Source organism: Adelges cooleyi, unplaced genomic scaffold (genome assembly GCF_023614345.1).
Source record: "Adelges cooleyi isolate 19-005CV unplaced genomic scaffold, UGA_ACOO_1.1 ACOO_flye_CR_arks_rails_tigmint_CR_PRNA_26, whole genome shotgun sequence".
NCBI classification, from domain to species: Eukaryota; Metazoa; Arthropoda; class Insecta; order Hemiptera; family Adelgidae; genus Adelges; species Adelges cooleyi.
The window spans coordinates 492,109-519,502 of record NW_026095926.1 but is presented as its reverse complement, the minus strand read 5'-3'; the positions used below and the strand labels follow the sequence as shown (position 1 = coordinate 519,502).

At 33.9% G+C, this 27,394-nt stretch overlaps 2 protein-coding genes across 2 annotated transcripts; both read left to right on the top strand.

Moving 5' to 3' along the window:
• Positions 1-673: 673 nt before the first annotated feature.
• Positions 674-5,163, top strand: LOC126837595 (kinesin-related protein 12). Its single transcript, XM_050571521.1, has 2 exons — positions 674-1,179; positions 3,444-5,163. Exon 2 carries the CDS (start codon positions 3,479-3,481, stop codon positions 4,676-4,678), a length of 1,200 nt encoding a protein of 399 aa, XP_050427478.1. The 5' UTR covers positions 674-1,179; positions 3,444-3,478; the 3' UTR covers positions 4,679-5,163.
• A 7,990-nt stretch (positions 5,164-13,153) lies between these two features.
• LOC126837621 (pancreatic triacylglycerol lipase-like) lies at positions 13,154-25,375 on the top strand. The gene is made up of 7 exons (XM_050571554.1): positions 13,154-13,315; positions 19,142-19,289; positions 19,416-19,576; positions 22,771-23,019; positions 23,886-24,077; positions 24,657-24,822; positions 25,141-25,375. The coding sequence occupies exons 1-7, from the start codon at positions 13,279-13,281 to the stop codon at positions 25,193-25,195; spliced, it is 1,008 nt and encodes a 335-aa protein (XP_050427511.1). The 5' UTR covers positions 13,154-13,278; the 3' UTR covers positions 25,196-25,375.
• The last annotated feature ends 2,019 nt before the right edge of the window (positions 25,376-27,394 follow it).

Sequence of the window (27,394 nt, the reverse complement as noted above, 5' to 3'; positions counted from 1 at the left end):
TATTTTACACGTTTTATTCGAATTATTTATCATATTATTATAATTAACGGCATAGGAGAGGAGAACAATAATTGTTCATAGAGAAGTATTATATTTAAAACTAATATTACTCGCCCAAGCTCAACTATGTTAGCGTTGTATGATAAACCAGTGGCCAAACATTCAATTATTACCGATATATTGTTTATCAAACAAATTATTATCGCTTCAATATAGTTAAAAATAAGTATTCGTTAAATTCGTCTTTTCAAAAGTATTTAAACAGCTCAATGGCCGATATGCGTTTGGTAACGACGACGAGTAATGTCGGTAACCTAACCGCCTGCGGTAACAGCGCGGTTAAAACCACAAACTTGTCAATATACATTTACGCGTTATTATCATCGCGCGTTATTAATTCGCGAGCACTTTATTATAAACGGTCGCGCGTCAGCGGCGGCGGCGGCCGTCAAGCGGGCCCGCCGCGGTTTCTGCCGACGGGCCGCGCCACCGTACGGTCCGCGACGGATATACCGTGACGTCACGGATACGGCGTGTACGCACACACATAACGGTGGGTCCCCACCGGCCGGGCGGACGGGCGGCGCGGGCGGGGGGGGGGCAAAACGAATAAACGCATACGACGACGACGACGCGCGCGCCGCACATTCTCCAGTGTTCAGTTCGCCTTCTGTCCGTTTGCCGGCCACAAGTGTCCCGTGTGTGTGCGCGCTCGCCGTTTGACGCTCTCTTCTCGTCGTCCCACAACAGCCGTCCACACAGCTCGTGCCACCACCCGCCGCCGCCATCCGACGCTCTCTTCGCGGCCTACAGTGTGCCGCCGCCGCCGCCGTAGTAGTGCATTGCGCGCGCGATTGTGTGTGTGTGTGTAATTGATTCTCACAATCTGTCCGGCGGCGTTTAGTTCCGCGTGTGTGTGCAGTGTTCACGTGATTGTTATTGAATTGACAATATTTGGATAATACGAACGATTGACGAGAAAAAAAAAAATTATTTTTTTAGCGTTATAATTTTTTTGGTGAAAAAAAAAAAAAAATTTCGGGTGTTTTTGAAAAAAAATTTTAAAACACTTTGTTTTGTGTCCGCGCGCGCGTGTGTGTGTGTGTGTAATATATGGTGCACCACGTTATATTTTGGATTACCCGTTAAAAGTCATCGTTGGATAACCGTTTGTAGCCGGTAAGTGTGAAAAGAAATTTGTTTCATTTAATTTTCGTCGCGGTAAATTTTTTTTTTTTATTATTTACTTTTCGTAAATAAAACGACAAGCCCGCGACGACGCGACCGACGTCGCGCGTACCGCGTCCCGTTTGTCGCAATGACCGTGTGTGTGTGCGTGCGTGCCGCCGCCGCCGAGGAGAGTGTCGGGCGGATGGGAGGAGGCTACGCGGTTCGGCAACCGCGTGTGGCGAATTTCACCGCGGCGGCCGCGGCCTAGTGAGCGGCCTTGCCTGCGGACTTGTATTATTATTATTGTGAAAACCGGTGGTGGCCGCCGCCGCCGCCGCCGCGATTCCACGTCTTCCGCCGCGCGGCTTGGCCTACATTTTGGCGCGGCGGCCGGCCGTCCGTTTTCCGGCGTCCGCGTCTTCCGTTGGCCGCCGCGGACGCCTTCCCCTACCCACCGTGCCGAATATCGTACGCTTTCACTGCGTTCGTGACGACGCAGAACTGCGGCCGCGAATTTCTATTTTGGTGGGGGGGGGGGTTTCTGTTTTGGGGTTTTTTTGGTTATTTTTTTAAAAAAACTCTGTGTCCGAGTTTTCAAAATAGGTCTTCATAAAAATATCTGCCATAAAAAATGTGTAAAAAAAAAAAATTAATGAAAAATTTAATCTCTTCTTTAAGCTATTTTTAAGATACTCTTCTTTGGGTGTCTTGAGTGTCTCTTAGCGCCTGTAAACACCGGATTTGATAAGCGTCTATTTATTAGTTATTGTTTGTTTGTTTTGGAGCGTGCCAAGGTCGGTTGAATAAACAAAATGTATGGTTTTTTTTTTGTTTATTCGATTGGGGTCAATGTCGTCGCTGATTTTTTTCCGATTCAATCTGTTATTATTGAAAATTATTTATTTTAACGATAAAAAAAAGGCAACATTTTCGGTCAATACGGTCTGCAAAGCAGTGTCTGTGATAATATGACCTTCCCGGGGACTTGTCCTCAATGTTTGTTAAAATACAAAATATTAGTATTACGCATAGCTCACCTTGGAGCAAATACATATAAACGGACTAGGCTTTTCCGGGTTTATTTTTTGCAGTTGGTTTTAGATAGAATTGTCATTAAAAATAAATATATATTAAAGTATATTTTCCATAAGTACATATATGTACTTGAACGATGTGCGGCGGCTGTAGACCGTGTTTCTTTTGTAGACTTTTCTCCAAAAAATCTCTGTTGGCTTTTTTACCATATCTCTCTGTGTCTGTGTGTTTTTTTATCTTTCTCCGTGTGTAATGTGTATATTAACTATTGCCTCGGCCTTGCCGGCAACCTCTACACACGGGCCAAGCTTGTCGTCATCACGCCGTGACCTCCGAGAAATCATAAAAAATATATATATATATTTATAAATGGTATAGATAATAGATTCATTCATTCAGATTTGTTGGGCGCAGCGGATAGCAACACTTATATTATATTAAAAAAAGGGATACCGTTTGTTCCCACGGGCGACGACGGTTAAGGGTTGGTTCCACCCTTCTTTTTTGTTCGGTGTGTTTACACGTTATTATTAGGGCCCCGTCCAAAGTCACAAACGCCGTGGGTTGTTTTTTTTTTTCTGTATTTTTACCTTTGCCCCAAAACCAGACTAATTATTTCTAATATATATATATATGTGTAGATGTGTTTGAATGGTACAGAGAAGGGTCTCTGTACCGTTAAAGTCTCTCGCGTTTCGCACTGAAAGAGTCATTTTTTTAAATTACCATACCATAATATTCAGACGCACGTTGTGCATGTGCATTTAAATATATTAAGATTTTTTGCCAAACAAGTTGCAGTAGACTATACCCAAACTTCTTAATCAGCTGTAGGGGACATGATGGATAGGTTAGGTTAGGTTAGGTTTGGTTAGGTTTGGTTAGGTTTGGTTAGGTTTGGTTAGGTTTGGTTGGTTAGGTATGTCTTATGGCATTCTGAACATTCGCCCGTCACGTTTTGTGTCACAGTGCTGACGTCATTATGGATTATGGAGGAGCGTGGAGAAATTATGGAGGAGTATGTTGGAGTATTGATGAGGATTACGGGGGAGGATCACGGAGGGATTATGGAGGTAAATCGATAGAGATATAGCGGATTAGAGCTACTGGATTGCAGGACATGTCCATGTGTATTGATGTATGAGTGTGGATACTCTTTGACTTTTCATTATGATATATCAATCGTTTATAAAAATTATAATATTTTTTTACTGACTTATGTTTTTTTTTTCTTCCAGAATGATATGCTAAGTGTCCGTCAACGGCTGTTGACATGAGACACGTGGAGTCCAGCGAGAACATAACCATTATGGACGAGATCGACGAGCTGTTGGGCACCCGCAGGAGTTACGGATGGAACTCCGGTTCCAGGCCGTCCATGATAAGCGCCAAGTACCGGCTGAAGGAGGAACGGCGCAAGGTGTTGAAGATCTCCGTCAACAAGATGAAGAAAATCGACGACGCCGAGAGCTCGCTGTGCCGGTCGGTGTTGATCAACAACACGGTCAAGCGGCTGCAGGCCGAGACGCGGGACGACCGGACCACCGGCCGGACGTCGCCCGCCTCGCCGCCGTCGCCCACCTCCTACGGTTACCACACGCCGCAGCAGCAGTCCTGCGGCGGCAGCCTCAACAACAACAGCAACATCAACAACAACAACAACAACAACAACCACCACAACCCACAACTGGTGGACATCACCAACCTGAGGGAGTCGCCCAAGTCCAACGTGGCCGCGGCCAACAAACCCGCCGACTCGGCGCTCGATCCGACGTCCACGACGACCACGTCGTCCACGGGCGTGTCGTATTCGTACGGCGACGACGACGACACCATCACGTCCATCATGATGCAGTTACCGTCCACCGCCAACCCCACCATCACCACCACCGCCACCACCCACGTCACCCCGGCCGCCTCGTCGCAGACGCCAAAACGGAAACGGTCCGTGGACGAGCCGCTGGACGACCTGCTGTCGCAGTTCATCAACAGCGGCAGCGGCGGCGGCCACCGCGAGGACGAGGACGTCAACGTGGTCGACCTGGACCTGCACGAGTACCCGGCCGCCAAGAGACTGAGGACCGACGAGGCGGCGGCCGCGGCCGCAGCGGCGTCCAATACCGACTGTTGGACGCTGATGGACTCGTGTTGCGACGCGCTCGACCTGTACGGCGGCCAGGTGCCGGCCGCGGTCGAGCACCAGGACGTGCTGTTACCGGCCGCCGTGGTCACGGCAGCCGCCGCGGCCGCTGCGGCGGCGGCCGCCAACAACTGCAGCAACAGCCACCACACGTCGTCGGCGTCTGCAGACTGCGGCCAGCCGCCGTCGTGCCAGCTGCAGACCGACGACCACTACGGCACCGCCGGCAGCGGGTCGACGTCGCCCACGAACCTGTCGTGCGGACAGGCGTCCATGTTCAGCGAAATGCAGTCGGCCATGTTCCGCAACCTTATAGCGTCCTTGGAGTCATAGAAAAACCGCGGTCTTTTTGAAAAAACATAGGTTTTTTTTTTTTTTTTGGTTTGTTTTTAATTCACTTAATCTCCTATAACTATTTTCTTGTTTACAATTTTTTTTATTATGTTTACACCACCATATTATACAACAATTATGGTCCACGCGACTACTTAGAAAAAAATAATAATCCTTTTTTTTTTTTTGTTTTTTAAACGTGCAATAAACGACCAACTCGCGCAAAAACCATTGTTTTTTTTTTAAATTTAATTTTGTTCTCTCTGTACGACTATAATTATATATATATATATATATATATACCTACTCATTATATTGTAACATTACGATTTTTTTTTTAATGTTTTTCAACTGAAATATTATGTGTAAATATTACAATAATTTGTACATACATGTATGTTAATTCGTGTAACTGTAGATAATCAAACAAGGGCTGTGTCAAATTCATCCAATCGGTCTCTTTTTTTTTTTATTGTTTTGTTTTTTTTTTTTATATACAAAAACAAAATTAAAAAAAGAGCATTATATAAAAAAATATATATATATATATATATATATTATGTATATTATAATAATTATTAATGTTATTATTATTATTATTATTATTATTATTAAAAACCAACATAGACAATATTAAACAATTATTATTATTATTATTATGAAGTAGAAAATTTAATAAAAAAAAATTATTAAAATCTCCAAAACCGATTGGGTAGGCTAATATTATTAATAGTGTAATAAATAATAGTATATTTTGGTAGTGATAGTACAAACGCAAAAAAAAAATTAACTTAAAAAAAGGAAAATCCTATAAATAGGTCGTTTAGGGGTATATTATGTCGTTTAGGTAAACACCACACCAGCCTTAGGGGAGAAGCCCATAAGGGAGGGGAATAACTTGTCTTGGACGAACCTGTTTTCCTTTTTTTTTTTTTCAAAAAACATACACCCAGTTGTTTTTTTTTTTTACTCTAAGACTATCTATGATTTTTTGCTACCGGTAGATTATTTTTTTTGGTTTTTTTTTTTTTTTAGTGCGATTACATTTTCAAGAACAGTCTTCCGGACTTTTTATTGTTTTTTTTTTTTTTGACATTTCTTAACGGTGTGATATATATTATATATTTAATAGCGGTTTTTTTTTTAGTGATAATATTAAAAAAAAAAAAAAACGAACCAGTATATAAATATTATGTAGTACATAAAAGCGCATACAAAAAAAAAAAATTGTAAACACATTTGTTATCATTCAAAGACAAGCGTACCTCCTTCTACTATACACTTAAGTCGTCCAGGAGTAGTGTTACAACACTGTTTAGTATTTCTTAAAAAATAAATAAATCTACTACCCCCTCCCCTAACCCCCCCTCCCCAATGGAAACTCCACCGCGATATTACTCGAAGTCTTCCTTTATATTATTTAATATTATTATATAATATAATATTCGGTTTTTAAATTAATTAATTTCGTTTTTTTTTTTTTTTGTTTAAACAACGAACGACATTTTTCACACTATTCATCATATAAATAAACGCAAAACGATGTTACCCGGGTGATAAAAAAATTTTAATTAAAAAAAAAAAAAACAAACAATAATTGTAGAAGGATACGTTTATAAATAAATATTATATATAAATTGTAACGATAACGAAGAAGAATGGGGAAAAAAATTTGATATATTTTATTATAATATTGTGTAATTATTATTAAAAACCAAGAAAATATATTATATTGTATTTTTTTTTTTTTTTAGAGCTTTATTATAATATACCGATGAATGTAATGATGATATAATATATATATATATGATATGATAATAATATATATGTGTTTGTGACAAAAACGAAAAACATGTTCGCCAATAGATGTTGTTTTTGATTGAATATTGTTTTTTTTTTTTTTTTATGTATAAAATATCTCGAATGATAATACATATATATAAATATATATAATACATTTTGTTATTCCTTTGAAACGCCTTGTGTTTTTTTTGTTAATTTTCTATCCTTAAACCAATATTAACCCTTCACTGCATATATTGATAATGGTTAATATTGTTATTTTGTTATAGCAACCTAAAAACCGACTACGGTCAAAGTACGGTTTTCTCTTATTTTTTGGTTTTTCCTTAATAAAAAGTTTCGAGGAAATTGTATATGGTATTTTACCATTATTCTAGATCTACCTTTGGTCTAGTTTTCATCCATAAACCACTAAGACTGCACATGAATAAGCAAAAGAAATAAATTCCACCTCTTCTATAGGAAAAAGGGTGAAAGATAATTGTTCAGGTTCTCTACCTTGCATATTCAGAACTAATTGGTTTATTTTGAAATTAATGTGTTTTTCTCCACATTGAAAGGGAAGGGATGAACTTTAGTCTAATAAAGTGCCTTACAGGTAGGATTTCCGGATTCTGAGCTCTATGATATTTGTGATAATGTATATTTAATGTCTACAAGACATTTAAGTAGCTTAAATAGCGTTTGATAATACATTATTCGAGTGAAAGTTAATTGGAATAATTTCTAAACAGTTTGTAAGCGCTTGTTTAAAGCGATTTTTGGTTTTTTTTTTTTTGAAATGGCAACACATGTTTTTAATTACATAAGTTTGTAGTAAAAAAAAATATGTTAGCGTTTGAATTTTCATTTATTTGTTCATTTTTTATGACTTTATAATGATTTGATTTTTTTACTGTATTTTTTAATGTTTTCATAATGTTTTACTACAAAGACTAGTAGTTTTATTACAAATAAACTTGACGTGTTACCGTACTCTGTATCATAATCAGATATAATAAATAGTCTAAGAATCTAAGTAATCTGTACAGATAAGTACCGTTTGTCTATTATTTTATTTCAAAATACTATCATACTTGTGACTATTCCTAGTTGTTAGAATGTTTTGGCCATTTAGACAATGCGAACATAAATATGAATTTTATGTGCTGTCAGCTTTGGAAAACCTAAGAAATATGATAACATTATTAAGAAGAAATGTATGGTATATTTACAAAGTCATAGCTAATGAACAGAGAAATGAAAATGGAAAATTCAAACGCTAACATATTTATATAATTTTTTGTCTACAAATTTATGTAATTAAAAACATGTTGCCATGAAAAAATAAAAAATTGTACAAACTATATTATAATATTCCGAGTTGCTACTTCTATAAGACTGTAATGTAATTAATAATAATAACAATAATACCTAATTAAATATTTAATTACTCTCGACCGTCCAACGGCGTTTAGGAGGCCAACTTTGGGTGATAATAATGTTGTGTGAACAAAATAAAATATATATTATAGTATAATTATATAGTATAATATTTAATAGCAAATTATTGACGATAACGAGAGTTTACTTACCTGAAGATAATTTTTTCGGTTGTGTTCCAAAGTAAAGACATATGTCTAATCTCTTATCTCTTATCTCTCTTACCTTATCAGATAAATCGGCTGTTATTTTCGTTATGATAAAAAAAAAAAAAACAAAAATGTCGATTTTTCCTTGTGTGTGTGTGTGCCAAAGCAAAGACATAAAAATGTCAAAAAAATTAATAATAACGCACGTTTATTGGTTACAAATAATAATTACAATAGATCGGTTATTGCGTTGTGTGTGTGTAAAGTCAGAACAAACATTATAATATATACTAATAATTATTATTACAAACCTAACCGAGTAGTACCTACTACTAATTCAATTGGTCCGACGTTTGGTTTTTTTTTTTTTTACTAATTTGTTAAGTGGGTCGCGCCATGTGTGTGTGTTTTTTTTACTGCGCGTTATAATGGCTTAATGTATACGGCGTGTAATGTCTATAGGTATATGTAAGTTTTGGTTGATTTGTTAAGTACAATAACAGACGCGCAGGTATATGCTAATTATTATACGGAAGTGACCGAGATTGGGCGAAATGCCCCCGCACAAAGGGCCGCTATTTTTAACAATTATAATAGTTTCCACAAAAAAAACAATATTGAAAAAAAAAATTACCATCTGAATGCAGGCTTAAAACGAAATTTATTTTTGTTAAAAATTACAGACTGTGTAAACGACTTACATTCTCCTATGTCCGGTTGCACTAAACTTGTCGTTATCTAATCTGGTAAATGACTTACCTACCATCTTAATAAACTAACTTTTGTTAAACTTAATCTTTTGTTAAATTTACAAACGTTGCTCAATCGTTGTTTTATATTTTGGTTATTACCAGTACACTGGTTACCGAATAACTGGTATCAGCGGTAGGAGTTAATATCATATTATTATCATACAGGGTCTTATCAATGATATACTTTGTTATCAATGATAAAACATTGATAACAAACGTTTAACTATACACACATTTTTACACATCCATAAATGACCCTGTTATTTAATTGTAAAATCTAAAAACACGGTTTGTGCAACGAATAAATTTCAACTCCAGTTAAAATAGTCTTATCTCTGTGTTGTAAATATTTGGTGCAACCCGGCGGCATAAGTATCAAATTGTTTACACAAAGTTAGGGATTCCAAAAATGTATATATAATACCATAATATTGGTTGTACCAAAACGCAGTATGCAATAGGTTTCGACGAAAGACAAGTCTTATAGGTCTTATGTTAATAATTCATCAAATACCATTAAATATTTGTACCTGCCCGTCTGGGCTGCGTTAGACGAATGTCGGAGGCCACCCACACTGTATAATTTATAATAATAGTTACCAGCCGAACGCGCGATTGGTATCGTTTGTACGTCGTTTATTTGAGTTCACAGTCGACACAAAGTATATTATTACAAATATTTAGGTCAGACAATATTATTATGCGTATGTGTGTATTATTAATTATTATATTATTATATTATTTTATTGTTACATCATACGACATGTTGTTATCATTGTAATGTAAACTGTCATGTAGGTAAGTAGGACTATTTTGATAACAGATAAAATATGATAAGAGATAACATAATCTCGATTCACGTTATACTTTCACTTTCAGTTAAAAATAAGTGATAAGAGAAAAGAAAAATGTGACAATATCTGATGACGAAATTTTTATATTAAAAATGTTTTATTTAAGTATAGAATTTTAATTTTCTTCATACCGGTGTAACAATGCATAATTGAAATTCGTTGATGCAAAATAAAAATATGCAAATATGTAAAGGGAGTAAAAACCTGGTTGCGACTCTGAAAAGGCCTAACGGTTAATAACTGTTGTGGTGATAGCTTACACCAGGAATAAAATTATATTTTTTTAATGTATTATTAATTCAGTTTGTTCTAACCCTTATTAGTTATCCGTTAACCTAACCGTAATTGAGGCTATTATAATTTTTTATTATTATTAAAAGCTGTGATTAATTTTTTTATATTCATTACATATTAGGCATAGCTTGAAAGAGGACCTGAAAAGGTATTGATTTTACAATACCTAGGAAATGAAATACATTTACTTAAATATTTCCATGCGTGTGTATTAGTTGGTCTATGCGATAAAACAACTGTAAAAATAGATAAGAGTTAAGTGATAAGAAATTAGAGATAACTGATAAGAGATCCAACAACCAAGTGTTGTAGACTATGTTGTGATCTCATTTTTGGCAATAACGTTAAATAGAAAATAAGCGATTCAACGACAATTATTATTATTTACATTGGTGTTATTATAATTATTACACAAATATTATGCTATTGGGTTGGATACAAAAAAAAATCGTGTCGCCGTTTTGTGAATAGATAAAATGTTATAAGAGATAAGTAATAAGTGATAAGAGATAACATATCCATAATTATGGACGTTTCATTTCTAAAATCTTTTTGAATTTTATACAATCTTACTAATTACACATCACGGTTTAACGTTTAAATTAAGATTTTGTCAGATTTTTCAAACGGTTTTCTTTTCTATACAATTTTCTTTTACGGTAATTTGCGTGCAAACAAATTAGACACGCCGTCGCCACCACTAACACCATCACAGCTGGGAAACGGTAAAAATGTATTGTGATTTTTCAAAGCGGCAACAACACCACGCCTACATTTGTTATAAGTGATTGGTTAACCGTTGCAGTCGGTATTTAGATTGCGGTGACTGTTGTCGCTGTTCACAAATGCTTTTTGTTTTCCTTATTGTTGCTCACTACACAACCGGCTTTATTGTCTGAGGACTTTGTCCAAGAACTGCACACAAATATACTTATTTTTTTTTAATTTCAACCGACCTTGTTTGTCTCGGTCTGTCTCTGTCTCTGAAGAGTTTTATTTTACTTAAAAAAAAACGGTCCCTTATAAGTTATTTTATAAACCAAAGTACAATACTAATTGTACCTTGTTAAAACACAGTCTTACAAAGTAAAAAAATATTGCCATTACTACTTTCAAGTGTTGTAATATTCTCAAAAATAAATACATCTAGAAAAATAGTTTGCCAAAATTTGGAATTCGACCCTTTCTGTGTCTAATAAGCGTCTCAATGGCTTTTTGCTAAGTACTTAAAAGTACTTAAGTAATTTAATAGACCGTTTTGGCTTTTGGTCGCAAGAAGTCCAATGTCATTTTTCAGCAAATTACTAAATCTTAAATTCTAAATGGGGCTAAAATCAGGATTTCTAATGTATACATTTATTTCTTCAATCCAAGTCAAAAAACAAACCTTCCATTACATAAATTGTATATTATACACCAATTATTGCAATGTTTACAGAAAACAATAATTGTATTAAGTAAATCAGATTAAACAAATTCTTAAAATTCGCAATATAAATGTGTTGAATCTGACTTGACGGCCTCCTCGAAAAAGATAATGTATTTCAACTTTCAAGTTTAAAATTCTTAGAAGACAAAATTAAGTTAGGCCAACAAAACCTCTAAGTTTTTACAAGTGTAAGAGTGCTTAAGTACAGTATTTATATAATGTTAATAAAATACAAAAGTCTAAAGGGGGCAATTTTTTTTTGTCATTAAAACGTTTATGGCGACCTTTGGGGTTTAAAACGCCAAGAAAAAAAAAATTCAAGTTAAGTAGCTAAAACTAATAGTTAATAGTTAACGTTTTTCATTTTTTTTTTGTTTTTTTAAGCGCAGAATCTAAAAGTTAGTGCTGACTTTTTTTTGGAGGAAATGTCATATGCTTAGATTCATTTATTAGTTTATTCGTTATTTGGCCTGATGTGTAAATGACTGAAAAATGATTTGAATTTCTAAAAAAAAAAAAAAATACTGTTACACACACGGGTATCACAAGTATATAGGTAAGTATATAATGACTTCCGGGAAGTTGTCCACACGTATTGGGGATCAATTGTGAAAATTATCAGAGCGAATAAAGCGACCTGAACAGAGTAGTTGCACCAATCATTAGCATATTATATAGATTGTTAAGACATATTCTACAGAACGGCAAACACTCAAAGCAATCGCTTAAGTACTCACCAAGTATTATCTAATGAAAAAAAAAAAATTGTCCAAAATTTAGTGTTATCTATTTTCCGCACAAGTATTCGATTCAATAATGGTATTAATTTTTATTTCAAGTGTTGTGACCCCAATATGAATGTGTATTAGATTGGCTTATAGTTTTTTTTTTTTATCAGCGTGGTTAAGTGTTAATAGTGATACACCCCAAATTTACAAGCTTAATAACAAAAACTATTGCAATTATACATTACCTCGTTGGACTCTTGGGCTAACCGAAATACCTACATGCATCAACAAGTATCAACTATATTATATTGTGTTTTGTACTCATTGTGATGGTTGTTGTTACCTACTAAATAGTGTTACAAGTGTGCTAATATTACTACTACTACTACTATTACTACTGTACGAACGAACATTGTGCAACCGTCCATAGTTCTTAACCCTATACTAATCTAAGGTATATTAGCAGAGAACAATAATAATAATTAATTAAACCTACACGGTTGGAGTGCATGTGTGCAAAATCTGCGCATTAACTTCAAAGGTTAAAAAATAGAGCCATAAAGATATGGAAAACAATTACACAATTTTTAATTAGCCACTGTTTTGTCGTTCTATAAATAATTAATTATAGTAAATAAACCACCGATAAAGATGCTTCAGAATTGGTGAAAATTACTAACTGGCAGTGTATATTACTATCAGTTAGGTTTTAAATTTGTTGACAATTCTCGAGGTATTTACAAAAAAAACAATAATAATTATGACAATGATCGGACAACGTTCTTGGAATTCATTTTTTAAAGCAAGTACTCGAGATAACCTTAGTAGGTGTATATTTGAGAAAAACAAAAAATGTTTTTAATGCAAATAGGTAGGATTTCGCAATGTCCTATGTATTATTGTAAAGTATGTTATAGATTAATATTGTGCGGTTAGAGTATTATTGAAAAAAAAAACTCAAACATTGTTGAAGTGGTGTTTTGCCGATAATATGTAATCTAGAAATGGGCTTAAGAAAATTACTATTATTGATTTCAAGTTATTGTGTCTCATAAGTAATAGGTCTTCATCTCACAGTCAGTGTGCTATACACCTTGACTTTGCCAACTACCTAGCAAGAAGACACAAGTAAAATAGATCAGAAGTAAACGTCAAAAATATCAGAAAATATGCAATTCGTTCTGCTGGGTTTCACGCTGCTTGTCGGTAAGTTTGATATGTGTTATTGTTTTTTTTTTTTTTAAATATTATTACACCCGTGTTTGGGCAATCCGAGTGTCTTCCTTTGGCATCAATCCAAGTTCATTATCTCTTCTGTGTGGTTTCAGACGGGCAGGCTTCAATACAGGTGTTTTCCAATATTTTAGAATAGTTTAAAACGTTTTTGACGGCGAGCAATCTTAACAACATTATCAGCAGGTTTCACCAACTATTGCTAAATACAATGTTAGTAGACAATTTATTTAAATTTAACATCCGGTTAAAATAAATATGTTTCACCGTAACATTATTATCGTCAAACTTTATTTGTTAAGTTAACAAAATGTTAGTTGGGTTACCAAAGCGGTTACCTCGATTCCAACGTTCTCATTGGTTATTAAGATATTATATGATAAGTGATTGTATGATTTAATTTGTCAGTTTGTTATTATTTGGCATTTTATTTTACTTTCTTTTAACGTTTCGGTTTATATTAATAATTTATAAATAATGTTTAGAAACACATTGTTTAATGAGTCTATACTTTTCTAAAAATAGTTTGTCATCCAAGGTCTTTCAAATAATTTTTTCTATTTCGAAGGCCTAAAAAAAAGTTGGTAGTGATAAGAATTATTTCCGTTGTTATACTCAAGACAGACAAGACATAATAATATTATCTAAATTACAAAATACAATAAATTCAGATAATTTATGAACCTATAACGCAAGTCTGTGCCATTCCTTTTTACCTAATCTGCCTACATAAAATAACTTTTGCTTACCTAACAAAGGGTTATCGAAGTTGTCTTTTCTATTGTTCTCTAAATACTCAATATGAATAAGTTTCTCGTCAAATGTGTTATTATTATTATATATTACTAGTATACTCAATCAACAAAAATGATAAAACAATTTCTGAACTAAAACAATATAAATATTATACGTAAGTACTACAATTCATTTTAACATGCCGATTAACTTTTTAACAGGCTGATTTCGAGTGATTAATTTAACAATCGTTTTAACAATGTGTTAAGGCTAACAAATCTCGATGAAACCCAATTTTCACTAACTAGTTGTAAAATACAATTAACAATAAGTTAAATTCTTAACAAATGTTGGTAAAACCGGCTGATTATAATATTCTGGTACTAAAGTAGAGCTTGCATCATGTCTAGACAGCTACACAGGCTATACTTTGTACTATGTATTTTATTAGCACAAAAACCGAGCTTTCAAAATCTAAAACGATATTGGCCATTTCTCAAATAGATTATATTTTGAAAATCGTTAAACAAGCGGGAGAGGTGCTAAGTGACTTAAGGCCTGCCTGTGCTTTTTTTTTCATTTTGTGGATTATTAATAACTAATAGGCGAGACGCTCTCAAGGTTATCTAACCGAGGTTACTTGTTATAAAGAAAATAGAATAGTTTTATTCGCGTTAATTTTAAGTATTCCTTTCGGCAGTCGAGATGGTTATAAACACAGATTAAGTGTTTAGGAAACGCGGACCGCAACAGAATTAACCGCCTACCTTCTTATTCCAGTGGCAGTAAAGATTTAACACTTATCGCTGTTTAAGATAGAGCATTCTGAAAAAAAAATTTAAACAAAACTTTAATAACCTCAAGTCAGTGTAATTAGAAAATGAAAGAAGAAAAAATTACCCTCCTGTTATATACAGTGTGGTCGAAGAAATTTTATCAAACATCTGTAATAATATGTTATCACCGCATCAACCATCGTTAACCGACTACTCGTTATCAGTATTTCTTATCAGTTTACGTTATTATTGTAAATAGTGTGTACAATATTTTCAGCACGTTAAGTTGGCCCTACTGCATTAAGAAATCGTTAATTGAAAATCTATTGTTTCACTAAGAAGTGCACACTGCATCTGGTTTTGTTTAATCTAATATGCTAATACCGTCAATTCTTAACACTTTTTTTGTAGCTTTAGTTTGAATAACCAATAAGCAATTTGTGTTTCTATATTAGACCACCTCCTCCAGTCTGCAATCGGTTTCCCTTAGACGGATTTGTGATAATAATATTAATTCATCAGTCGTGTAAGTACAATTATTATGTTGCAGTGGGTTAGCTTCGTCAAACCGACGTGTCAGTTGGACCGTTTACAGGGTGTCCCATTTTAAAATACTAATCCAATCAAAAAGTCGCTTATTAGCGTACAAAGGGGGGCGTAAAAAAAAATTATGGTCCAAAATTCAAAATTACCGACTTACGGTCAAAAACATGTTTTTTTTAATGGAAACCATGTATTTTTTGTCAGCCAAACCATTGATTTTAGAATATACAAAAATTTATATTCTAAAATCAATGGCCAAACAAAGTTTCTTATCAAAACTAACAACTTTTGTAGGAAAATGTTTTTTCGGTAAAACTCATAATTTGTAAATTAAGTATCTTTAGCTATTTTTAGTTTTGTTATTTTATTTTTATGCAACCGTGTCATGTGTGGTAACCATGGTATGTGTTGTCACCGTGGTATGTTTATTGTTTCCTAACCTAACCTAACCTTACCATTACATTATCATTGTATTTATCGTTAAGGTTATCCTTCTTTTCCGTGTATGACAAAGACAAAAACCATGGGTACCACACAAACCGTGATTATCACACATACCAAGGTTACCAAATGCATCAAAAATAAAAGTAACAAAACTAAAAACAGCCAAAGAGACTAAATTTGATTGGATGAGTATTTTTGGAGAAAAATGGATTAAAATAGTATTTTAAAATGGGACACCCTGTGAATGTGTAAGTACCCGCAGATTGTTTTAGTTCGATCCGAATATATATGTATAAATGTATGTATTATATTTTTGTCGGTTTTATGTAATTTTTGAATAACGTCCAATATATTTTATAATATACACTATATGACGTGTAAAAAACCCATTGGAGTCCTTCTACCGCGACGCGTGTATCGGACGGATGGCGTGTAGTGTTAAAAATAGGCGCGATACTTGCCGTATATGTACCGAAGCTGTGTACGATATCGATCTAAAGCCGCTGATATTTTCTCTTGTGCTATAATAATAATTGTTCATTCTCTCTCTCTCTCTCTCTTTCTTAGAGAGTCGGTCTTCTAAACGATTGTCGTATCAAGAGTATAGATACACTGTGCACTATTCATATGCGGCCGTTGACCGTTGCAACTGCACCGGTATTTAACCCTCCACTGCGTGAATTTTTTTATTTTTATGAAAAAATCAGGAACGATTATGATTATAATAAAAATATATATTATGCCATTTGTATGTGTTTACTGCACTCTATTGATTAAAAATATCGTTTTGAAAATCGATAGTTCAGTTATTTTTCCTACATATAGAGACGCAACAAAATTTAACCTAACCTAACCTAACCCAACCTATCCTAACCTAACCCAACCCAACCTAACCTAACCATAATCGCTAAATTATATCAATACAAATAACCTAATGCACATATGCAGTGCAGGTTTTTTTCAACTGCATATACATTACAATATTAAGTCGTTGTATTGGAGAACTGTTGTTATAAAAAAACAGTAATAAATAATCATGATCCCTTTATTTAGGCAAAGGATGGAAAAATACTTTGGTTCTCTTAACCAATACCAGTTAGTAAGTTATTAAAATTATTGTTTTCTGTTGTTAAATTAAACAATATTTGTATAAAATTGTAATATAATAAACACTCTATTAAGCTTTTGTTTGTTTAAAAATAAAAATTATACTATTAGGTATTTACAGTTTACACTATTAAGTCCATTTAAAATTAATATATATATATATATATATATATAAATATATATTTTAACATAATAAATAACAGATAAATACATATTTTAAGATCATAAAATACATTTATATGCTATTCAATAGCAAAAAGGTTCTGAATTTAAAATTAAAAAAGAAAAACAAAGCTGTATTCAAAAAAACCATTATTACCAAAAGACATAGCCATGTAATAAAAAAAAACAGTTATTTTCTCTGCTCTGCGGAAAAAAATTGAATCATGGATATGTTATCACTTATCAAAATGGCGACATGAAATTTCTTGTATCTAGCCAAATAACGTATCAATGTTAGTATAATAATACTATTGTGAATAACAAATGTCGTTAAATCGCTTATTTTTTATTTAACATTATTCCCAAAAATGAGATCACAACATAATATAAAACACTTGGTTGTTGATCTCTTAGAAATTATCTCTAATCTCTTATCACTTAACTCTTATCTATTTTAACAGTTGCTTATTTTTACATCTTTAATATCTGATCACTCATCTCTAATTTATAAACTCTTATCTTTTATCACTTACCTCATACCTCTATTCTCTTATCACTTGTTACGCGAAAATGACTACATTTGTATCCAGCCCAATAGCACTTCCATGTTAATATAATAAACGAATCGAGTTCACTCAAAAAAAGGACCCAACTTGATTTTTATACATTTCACAAAAGGCGGCTTTATCGATTGATTTTATATCCAGAATTGTGGAAATTATTCTCTTCCCGGATTGTTCACTTGGTAGTCGATTAGAATCGAGTCCGAAAATACTTGGTAACCTTTCAAATCTCCCAGGAACGAACAAATGTATTCTCTGTATTTCTGACAAACTATTCCAACTGTAAATTTACTAAATTAATATTTCGTCAGGTCACGTTAGTGCTTACCGTGGATATCTAATTAATACAGGTGTTGTCATTGTCGCAATAGATTAAAAATAATTATGCACGGTTTACACGGTGTTTAGTATACTTGTCGGTCGTGGAAGGGATGGCCGCTTGTCGTTAGTGAACATATGTGTATAACTGATGATGATTAGTGCTGTTTTTACCCGTTTACACGTGTGGTATTAATGCGAGCAAAGAGTACTCTAATGGTTGGTCACGAGCATCGTGTAAACCGGCCATTTATAATAGAATTATTCGGCGAAATCGGCACAGAGTCGAGCTCTGATTAAATTAGTTTTCCAAGAGCTGTTAATCATTGATTTGCGTACTATGCTGGACCCACGATACACCGCCTTAGCCCATTTTTCCTTCTAGCGACCAAATAGATCAGAAATCACACCTGTAAGGTACTTTATTGGGCTTAAAGTTCACCTCTGCCCCCTTGAAAATCGAGGAAAAAACACCCATAACATTTTCAGCGTTCCATAACGTTTTTAAAAATAGTCTAATTAGTTCTGAATTTTTTGAAAGTCTCAACAATAGAAATGTGACCTCCGCACTATGCCCTGTTCCCTTTGTACTGTTTACATGGTTATGTTTTTGGGCTGGACACGCGAAATTGTAATCCTGAGGTGTTACCAATGGGTGGCTTCCTCGAAATCTAATTATTCAAACTATGTGCATATCCTCGACAAAAAAAAAACTTATTGTAAAGAGTTTTGTTAATATAGAGAATAAAAAAAAAAGTAATTTTCGCGAAACAATATTAAAAAATGTTAAGTGATAAGAAATAAGAGATATGAGATAAGTATTATGAGATTAGAGTTAAGTGATAAAAATACAAAGGATAAGAGATAAGACATATTCCTGATTCATTATTTACGAATACCATTATTGTTGTTGTTAAGAAATCGTATGTAAGTACTCTTTATGGTATTGGGAAGTATGTCTTGTCGTTTCTGGCACAACCTATGGACATTAAACAGCCCACTTGTTTTTTTTAAATGTATTTATTAGTTGTAATATATGTATATATATATATTTATAATTTGACTGTTGTTTAAAATCTTGTTTGAAATGAAGTAAAATGATTTACCCGTTTTTTATGTTTTTTTTCTAAGTACATTATTTTAATTTCAAGGTGCTTACGCGTCGACAGAGAACACTTACGAATACATGTTGGACTCATTGAGCGAGATCGACGACGGTGCCGCGGTGGACTACGATAACACAGAGTCGTCGGCAAATTCCGATATGGAAAACGACGTTTTCTTTTGGCTTTACAACAGGTAAGCGAACAAAAAAACAAAGGAAAAATTAGAGAATTGGATAATTTCAAAATACGGTACAGCCAGCGCCATCTGTCCGGCGCGGCAGTAACTGTAGATCTTAACGCGCGTTGTCTTATTGTACAGAGAGAGCGAAGACAATCATTCTGGCCACCGGTTGATTCCGGGAAAACTAGACGTCTTGCGGTCGTCTCAGTACAGAGCCAACCAGACCACGAAAATCATCATACACGGTTGGCTGGGCAACACCGAGGATGCCCAAAGTTTATGTGTCACTTTCAAAAAAGGTGGGCTGAGAATTTTATTTTCCCTAAACTTTTAGGTACACATTTTACTACGCCATAAATTCATGGTAGCATGTAAAATTCATTAATATATCATTATTATGTGCTACCGGCTTTGGAAAACCAAAGAAATATGATAGTTATTATGAAGAAATGTATGGTATCTTTACAAAGCCATAGCTAATAAACGGATAAATGAAAATGAAAAATTCAAACGGTAACGTATTTTTTAAAATTTTTTGTCTACTAATTTATGCAGTTAAAAACATATGTTGCCATTAAAAAAAAAAAAAACCAAACATCCCTCTTATTGGCCTATGAGGATTAGTGATAAAAATTTTCAAAATATTAAAAAATTTAGTAAAATATGTACCTTTTAGTTTAGGAAAAAAAAATTCTCAAAATTTAAATATTTTCAGAGAAAATGAGTGTCTTACGTTAGTTGGATCACCCTGTATATATAAAAGAGAGAGAATTCAAGGTTTTGGTCGTTTGCCAAAATAAAGTTAAAATGGATAAACTAGATTCCAGGCAATTATAACAATATCGTTACAAAATAACACACATTCTTGTGTTTTCTTGCCTAAAGCAATAGCAATTCATAATTGTATACATAGGAATAACCAGGAGAGGGGCCACTTTTAGCCCCTTCCCCCCAAAAAAACACTTAAAATATGAAGGAACAATTTCAACAAATAATTAAAAAGAGAACAACTCGAATACTAATCATTTATTAATTTTATATGACAAAACACAGTGTACAGAAATATCATTATGTCAAACCAAGTAAGTGCAAATATTTTGATAAAAACAAGGTGCGATTAATAATTGTATTAATTATTAATTTTAAAACAAATTTAACACTATTCGCAATCAAACGCTGATAATATTATAAGCAATTTAAAAAACGACATTTTGGTTTAGAAATCAATAACTTGTGATCAGTGTGGAGCACAGATAACAAAAAAAAATATCTAGATAAGAAAAACATAACTTTACCTAACCAGTTGGGTTGATTTTTAAAAAAAACGTGTCCAACTTAAAATATGAGTAGGTGTTTATCTAGCTAACTCTCAGCACTGCTTGGAATAGCCAAAAATTCATCAGAAAAATTGACGAATGACCGAATAACATCAAAGTTTATTTTCAAACGACCGCCAAAAGGCTTGTCTCAATGTTATAATTTCTGCTTAGTTCGTTAAAAATCTTCATTCGCTCTGCAATATATTCTGTGGAGACGCTGCCGGATGACCTTACCGATTTTGTTTTACATCCAAATCCTCGCAAATAAATATCGTCCATATTTTTCGACAGCCATTGTTTTATTTTCTTGTTAATCTTCACATCAGTGCTTCGGTTCGCTGGCCTGCTGCTAATCACATACTCGAGAAAAACTAATTTTAAATCGTCGTTCAATTTTAAATATTTAATACTGTCATTAACATATTTGGCCATCGCACTATTCAAATCACTTATTTGCTTAACAGCCACACCGTGATTGCTCCAAGGAAGCCATAGTCTGTGTGGTTGTTCTTCTATGTCCGTCACAACGGGCAAAGACTAGTCTAGACAAGCTAATTTTAGTTAACGTCAAGTGTTTCCAAACGTGGTTGAACAATATCAGTTTTACTAAATCCGTAAACATGCTTTGCGATTTTGACAAGGTCTCGATCAATTCCTTAACCGAGTCGAATTTTCTTTTTTTGTAAACATTTTTTATTCCAGAGTACATACGTTCCCATTCGGGCATCTCTGCAAAGTCGACCAGCAAATGCTGGACTTGTTCTTTTTGCCTCCAAATACCTTCCATGCGCAAGTGCTGGCCAGAAAAGTATGAACGACAATTAGTGTCGATCATCGTAGTGTACTGTTTGTATCTTTTATCAAATGATTCTTTCAACGTTGCTATTGAGTCAGCTATTCTGGACTGTGCGTTCAAACCGAGTGCTTCCAAACGATTGACAAACTCGGACTTTTGGCAATTCTGCTTATTTTGCATGTCTACAAGTCGCTCGTAAATAGTCTGATGGTCTTTCATGATACCAAGCCGCTTGGATATTATTCGATTGGCGGAGACACATTTCCATTGCGACGAACGCTTCCCAGCAGCAATACGGTGCACTCTATTTAAAACGTTTAATATTTTCACTTACTTTTCTACTAGCTAAAGGCAACGATTGGGGACAATTGAAGTTTGTTGTTGCTATTCAAAAAAGGCCAAGCGCAATATTTAAACTAGGTTGTTGTTTTCGCACTATTTTTTATTGTACCTGCGTGTTTCATTGCAGTTGGCTTGACGTGAGCTGTCATTTCATTTGTAAATATATATATGTGTGTATAGGCTGTATAGTGTCGAAAAGATAGTGGAAATAATAATGAAACACCGTCTAACTAACATACTAAAAATCCCATTCTCACCTCCTCTGCTAAAATGTGTGAGGGGAAGTTAAAACACTACCAAAACATTATAACTCTACTATTATGAATCGTTTTTACAAATATATCTTACTCACTCAAAATACTAAATCAATTTTACATTCATTCTATTGACCTATGCATTGTAGATGTTGTAAAACGCATACGAGGTTCCCTCAGAAATCTGGTTTTTTATCTTTTTTTTTTCATCACAGGCGTTTTATCTCTTAAAAATTCACTTTGAAGGGTACCTTTTTCTGTTTCGCTTGAACATGTTTAGATAAAAAACAAAAATGTTTAAATCGCTGTCAAGTATGCTGTGATAGTCTTGAAAAAGAGTCCTAATTACTAAACCAATAATTACACATTACAGTTTAAGATTTTGCAAAATGTTTGCTTATACTTATTACTCTCATCTTGACACTTTGTGACGTCACACATCTAAACAGATCAGTGGTTGGAAACTATGGTCGGACGTCAGTGTTACCAGTATAAGAGAAATATGAAACCACGATATCACTGTTTAGTGATACTGACCAACATTGGCCAGTTAATTAAATATTAATAATATTTGTTTAAACTAATTAATTTAACAACGAAAATAGGCCAACGAGAATATGTACATAATAAAATAAAACCAGATAGACTTTATAATAATCTTAAGTCAGTGTGACCAAAAATTGAAAAAAAAAAATTTCTGTTATACAGTGTGGTCAAAGAAATTTTATCAACCATTGATTAACCTTCTGTTTGAACGTTTTTTTTTAATATTTTTTCCGCAGAGTACTTTGAGAAACATGATCACAACTTGGTGTGCGTGGACTGGTGCAAGATTTCACATGATATAGCTTACGTGGCCGCAAGGATGAGATGCAGAGCAATCGGAAATTATGTGGCGGAACTCGTTACAATGTTCTCTCAAGAATTGGGGCAGGATCTCGACCTGATACACATAATCGGCTTTAGCATGGGTGCACATATAGCCGGATTCGCCGGCAAACAGCTCGACTCTCAAATAGGACGAATCACCGGTAAACCAATCAATCCCGCGCTTGTTATGCTCGGCCAATGCGGTGGCCATAATTATTAATTGTGGAGCTCAGAAGCCAAACTGATTAACTCCAAAAAATGAAAAGTAAAATTGCTTAGCGCACTCTAGTGGTGAAAAATTCAACTATGGAGTTATTTATCTTGGCCACTGAAAATTATACACTTTTGTAATCCAACCGTGCTGTTATTCGCAATTTGAAAAAAAATTGGAGTTAATCGGTTTGGCGTCTGAGTGCCTCAATTATTAGTCAAACGAAGACATTTACCGTTGTGATAAGGCTTGACGATACAACTTTGAGAACGTTATTGTGATTTGTTGTCCGGACTCGTTCCATGACGTCTTTTGTTATGAGAATTGATTACGGTCACGTCTTAACCCCATCCGGAAATGACAGTTTTCCACCAAAAAAAAAAACTACAATTCAAAATTAGTCCACGAATTGCCTGCCTAATCTAAGAAGTTTGCTCAGTATCTGAGAGTTTAACTCATAATAATTACCCAGACAGTACAAAAAATTCAACAACCTTCAATATATTATTAAACTATTTTCAAAAAAAAAATATTCAAACGATATATTTTGTAGGCAAGAACTTTTGGCTAACAAAATAACTATAAAAATTAAAAAAAAGGTTTTAAGACATTTGACTTTGGTACTGAACTTTAAATTTTTAACTGTTTTCAAGAAGTCTTGTGAATTTTTTACTGGATATGGTAATATCCCCATTTTAAATGTCATTCGCCCGCAAGCTGGTGTTCTTGATGTATTGATTAATTATTTGTATAGGCACACTTAGCAGAGCTAAAACTGCTCAGTTCCTAAGTAATAAATACTAATTTCTGACGCAGGTTTGGATCCAGCTATGCCGTTATTTCCCACCCGCTACCCCGAACATAGACTCAGTAAGCATGACGCCAAGATGGTGGACGTGATTCACACTTCAAACTTGTTGTTGGGCCTAATGGAGCCAATAGGAATAGTTGACTTCTATCCCAACGGTGGTCACACAAGGCAACCCGGCTGCTCTTTCTACGATTATTGTAATTATTATCGCACAGACTTATTTTTTTTTCTTAAGGTTGGGTAAGGTTCTGCATGGAACCTGCATCGAATAAGTTGAAAATTGTATTCACATGGACTTAACCCTGATTCGATACATTTTTCAACAGAAAAAAATATGTATCAACTATAATACTGCCATTAGCAACTGCTTAAGTATCTAAATACCGTTTTCTTACATCTGATTTCAATATAGCTAAAACATCTTTTAAAAACATTTTGAGTAAAACAACACTTTAATGCTTATATTGGACACCGTTATACAGGGTGTCTCAAAAATAATGGTAGGGTTAAGAATGGTGGGGTTTCAAACGGCTGTAGGTTGTGAAGTATTGGACCTACAGCGCTCTGGTAGGGCTTGAATGAAAGAGAAAGTTGTCAAGTTCCGAATGACTGCCACTAGACGTTTCACAGTCGTAACGCCTCACTCTTTCATTCAAGCCCTACCAGACCGCTGTAGGTCCAATACTTCATAACCTACAGCCGTTTGAAACCCCACCATTCTTTTTGAGACACCATTTTACATTATGATTAATGGTATATTTCCTGTGTTATGGCAGTTGACGGTGGCGTCTGTAGTCACTTCAAATCCTACGAGTTCTTCGCTCGGTCCATCCAGTCCCAAGACAATTTCAGTGCCAGGAGATGCGACAGCTGGTCTAATTATGTGGTCAACGAGTGTGAAGGGAATGATCTCGCGGTGATGGGAGAGTACACTAATGCCAGGTAAGAGAAATGATCATCGTGAACTTAACACTAAGGAGAGAACATTTTTGTTAATAATACAACATGCGAATATCAAGTTACAAGGAGCACAATAAAACTAATATCCATTGTATTCCTTAAAATGTCTGGGTAAAAAAAACAATACCGTTAGTGTTCAGAATTGCCATCTATCCTTCAACGTCCCCTGAATCTATTTAGTGCGATTTTTCTTAATTTATACATTTTTGGCAAAATTTGGCTAAGCAATGGGAGTTTTTAGTGAAGTGGTGTGATTGAAAAAGATCTATTATTTAATTGAAATTAATTTTTTTGATGTAGTGTTTCAGGTACTTACTTTTTGACCGTCGATGAAGATTTAATGAGTATATTTTAGTAAAATATACTCATAATACTAATAATGCTCTGTATATTTTACAAAGCAATTATTATTATATTTTATATCAAATAATTTTCTTCAAACTATTCACTTCATTACTCAATTTATGTATATTATGTATTATTGATTTGTCTTTTGAGTTTGTAAATCTTAAAAAATATAAACTGGTAAAAGGTTTTTGTGGTGTAACATATTTTTTTGTACTATTACGGTTATACCCTAGTAATATTACATAAGGTTAGTTTTTCCGAAAAAAATTGAATCATGAATATGTTATCTCTTATCACTTATCTCATATCTATTATCTCTTATCACTTCACTCTTATCTCTATCCTCTTGTCTGTTATCTCTAACTGAAAGTGAAACAATGACAATTTTTTCCATTCGATACTATAAGGATACAGTAATAATACTTATATCTCCAATAGAACATTAGTAATAGAGTTGTATACGAATATTCATGGCACAGACTTCATAAATTCTATAGACCGAGATGGTTTGGGCGTGTCACGAGGAAGCGGTAAGAATGGTAATGGAAACAAACACAGGAGGCGTTTATTTGAAAGTGGTTGGATTACAAGAGTGTAAAATGTTCAGTGGCCAAGATAAATAATTCGATATTTGAATTTTTCACCACTAGAGTGCGCTAAGTACATTGGCAATTGTACTTACATACATTGTTTCAAATAACTTTAACTGCCTGTCCTGAAAAATTTAATTTTATGGACTCAATCAGTTTGGCATCTGAGCGCCTCATTTATTGTTTTCCTCAATACTCTACGATTAATTTCATTTATCGTTTTTATTTGCTCTCAAATTAATTGAAAATAATATTTAAATTATTACAATGTTGGCAATTGTGCTGCAATTGAACTTCATATTTATACAATAAAAAAAAATATTAAATGTTCAGTATGCATTTCAGTTTTATGTTCATGGCGTTCGGATAAATGGTGTAGTAATGCATAAAGGACAGGCAAACAGGCAGACAGGCAGCATACTTTCATTTTTATGTATATAGATAACAATAATCAATAATAGAATCAGTGTCCGGCAGTGAGACCGGACCTTTTATTATCAACATACGGTGGTTCTGCGAATATTTCGTTTACCGTTGTTTTATCTTACCTTATAAATTGTTTTGACATTTTTATAATATCATAGAAATTATTGTTATCGTCGATTTTAAAATATCATCAAAAATACCTAGTGAATAAACAATTCTGAATTCAGTCAGTGCGTTCGCGTTGCCGTAAATCGTTGTCGTTTTTTTTTAAATTTAATATCTTATTTATTTTGTGAACCTTTTTTTTTCTTAACTAGATTATTTCAAGTTAGTTCAAATGAAATTAATGAAAGGTCAAATAACCTATGTAAAAAATACCATACAGACATTGATGGAGAAGATTTAAAAGCCGAGTTGATACATTTGAAAGGACATTTATTGATTAAATTTGGCCCAGAAAAGCAGTCTCCTTTAAAACTTATAAAAATTATTTACGACAACGACTTAAAAACTGTGTACCCAAATGTAGAAATTATTCTAAGAATATTTATTTGTACACCAGCTACAAATTGTTCCGCAGAAAGGTCGTTTTCATATTTAAAACAAATAAAAAATTACCAAAGATCGACAATGAACCAACAAAGAGATTGAATGCATTATCAACGTTAAGTATTGAAAACCAATTAACAACAGAAATGGAATTTGAAGACGTCATAAAGACATTCTCTGAAAATAAAGCCAGACGTAAACAAATGTAGTACTGAATTAATTTGTTAATTTTTTTATTTTTCTTTATTATTAATTATTTCATCATAATACATCAATACTATGAGTAATAGTGTATAAAATAAAAGTATAGTAATAAGTGTTTGCAAAAAGCAAGGCGATTAATTATTATTGGTGACCAAAAATAAAAAGGTCAGTAGTTAAACATTTTGGAAAGGGGCGGCCAAAAAAATTGCCTAGGGGCGGCAAAAAGCTAAATACGCCACTGAGCGGCATGATCATTGTTGGAGGAACTACTGGATAACTACTTGAAAATTATTGTTATTATTACAAGAAAAAACGTTAAATAAGATTTATCCTTATCCTTTGAAGTATCATCGCAAGAGTACTTCAAGATGAAAATTAAATTTTATTTGTTGACGATTCGAATAGAGTGTTTAAATTTTGTAAGTTTATTATGCCAT

Coding starts and splice junctions, on each gene's coding strand:
- LOC126837595 (XM_050571521.1), top strand. CDS start 3,479: ATGAGACACGTGGAGTCCAGCGAGAACATAACCATTATGGACGAGATC.
- LOC126837621 (XM_050571554.1), top strand. CDS start 13,279: ATGCAATTCGTTCTGCTGGGTTTCACGCTGCTTGTCG. Junction 24,078..24,656: donor CTGCTCTTTCTACGATTATT/GTAATTATTATC, acceptor GTGTTATGGCAG/TTGACGGTGGCGTCTGTAGT. Junction 24,823..25,140: donor GGAGAGTACACTAATGCCAG/GTAAGAGAAATG, acceptor TTTTTGATGTAG/TGTTTCAGGTACTTACTTTT.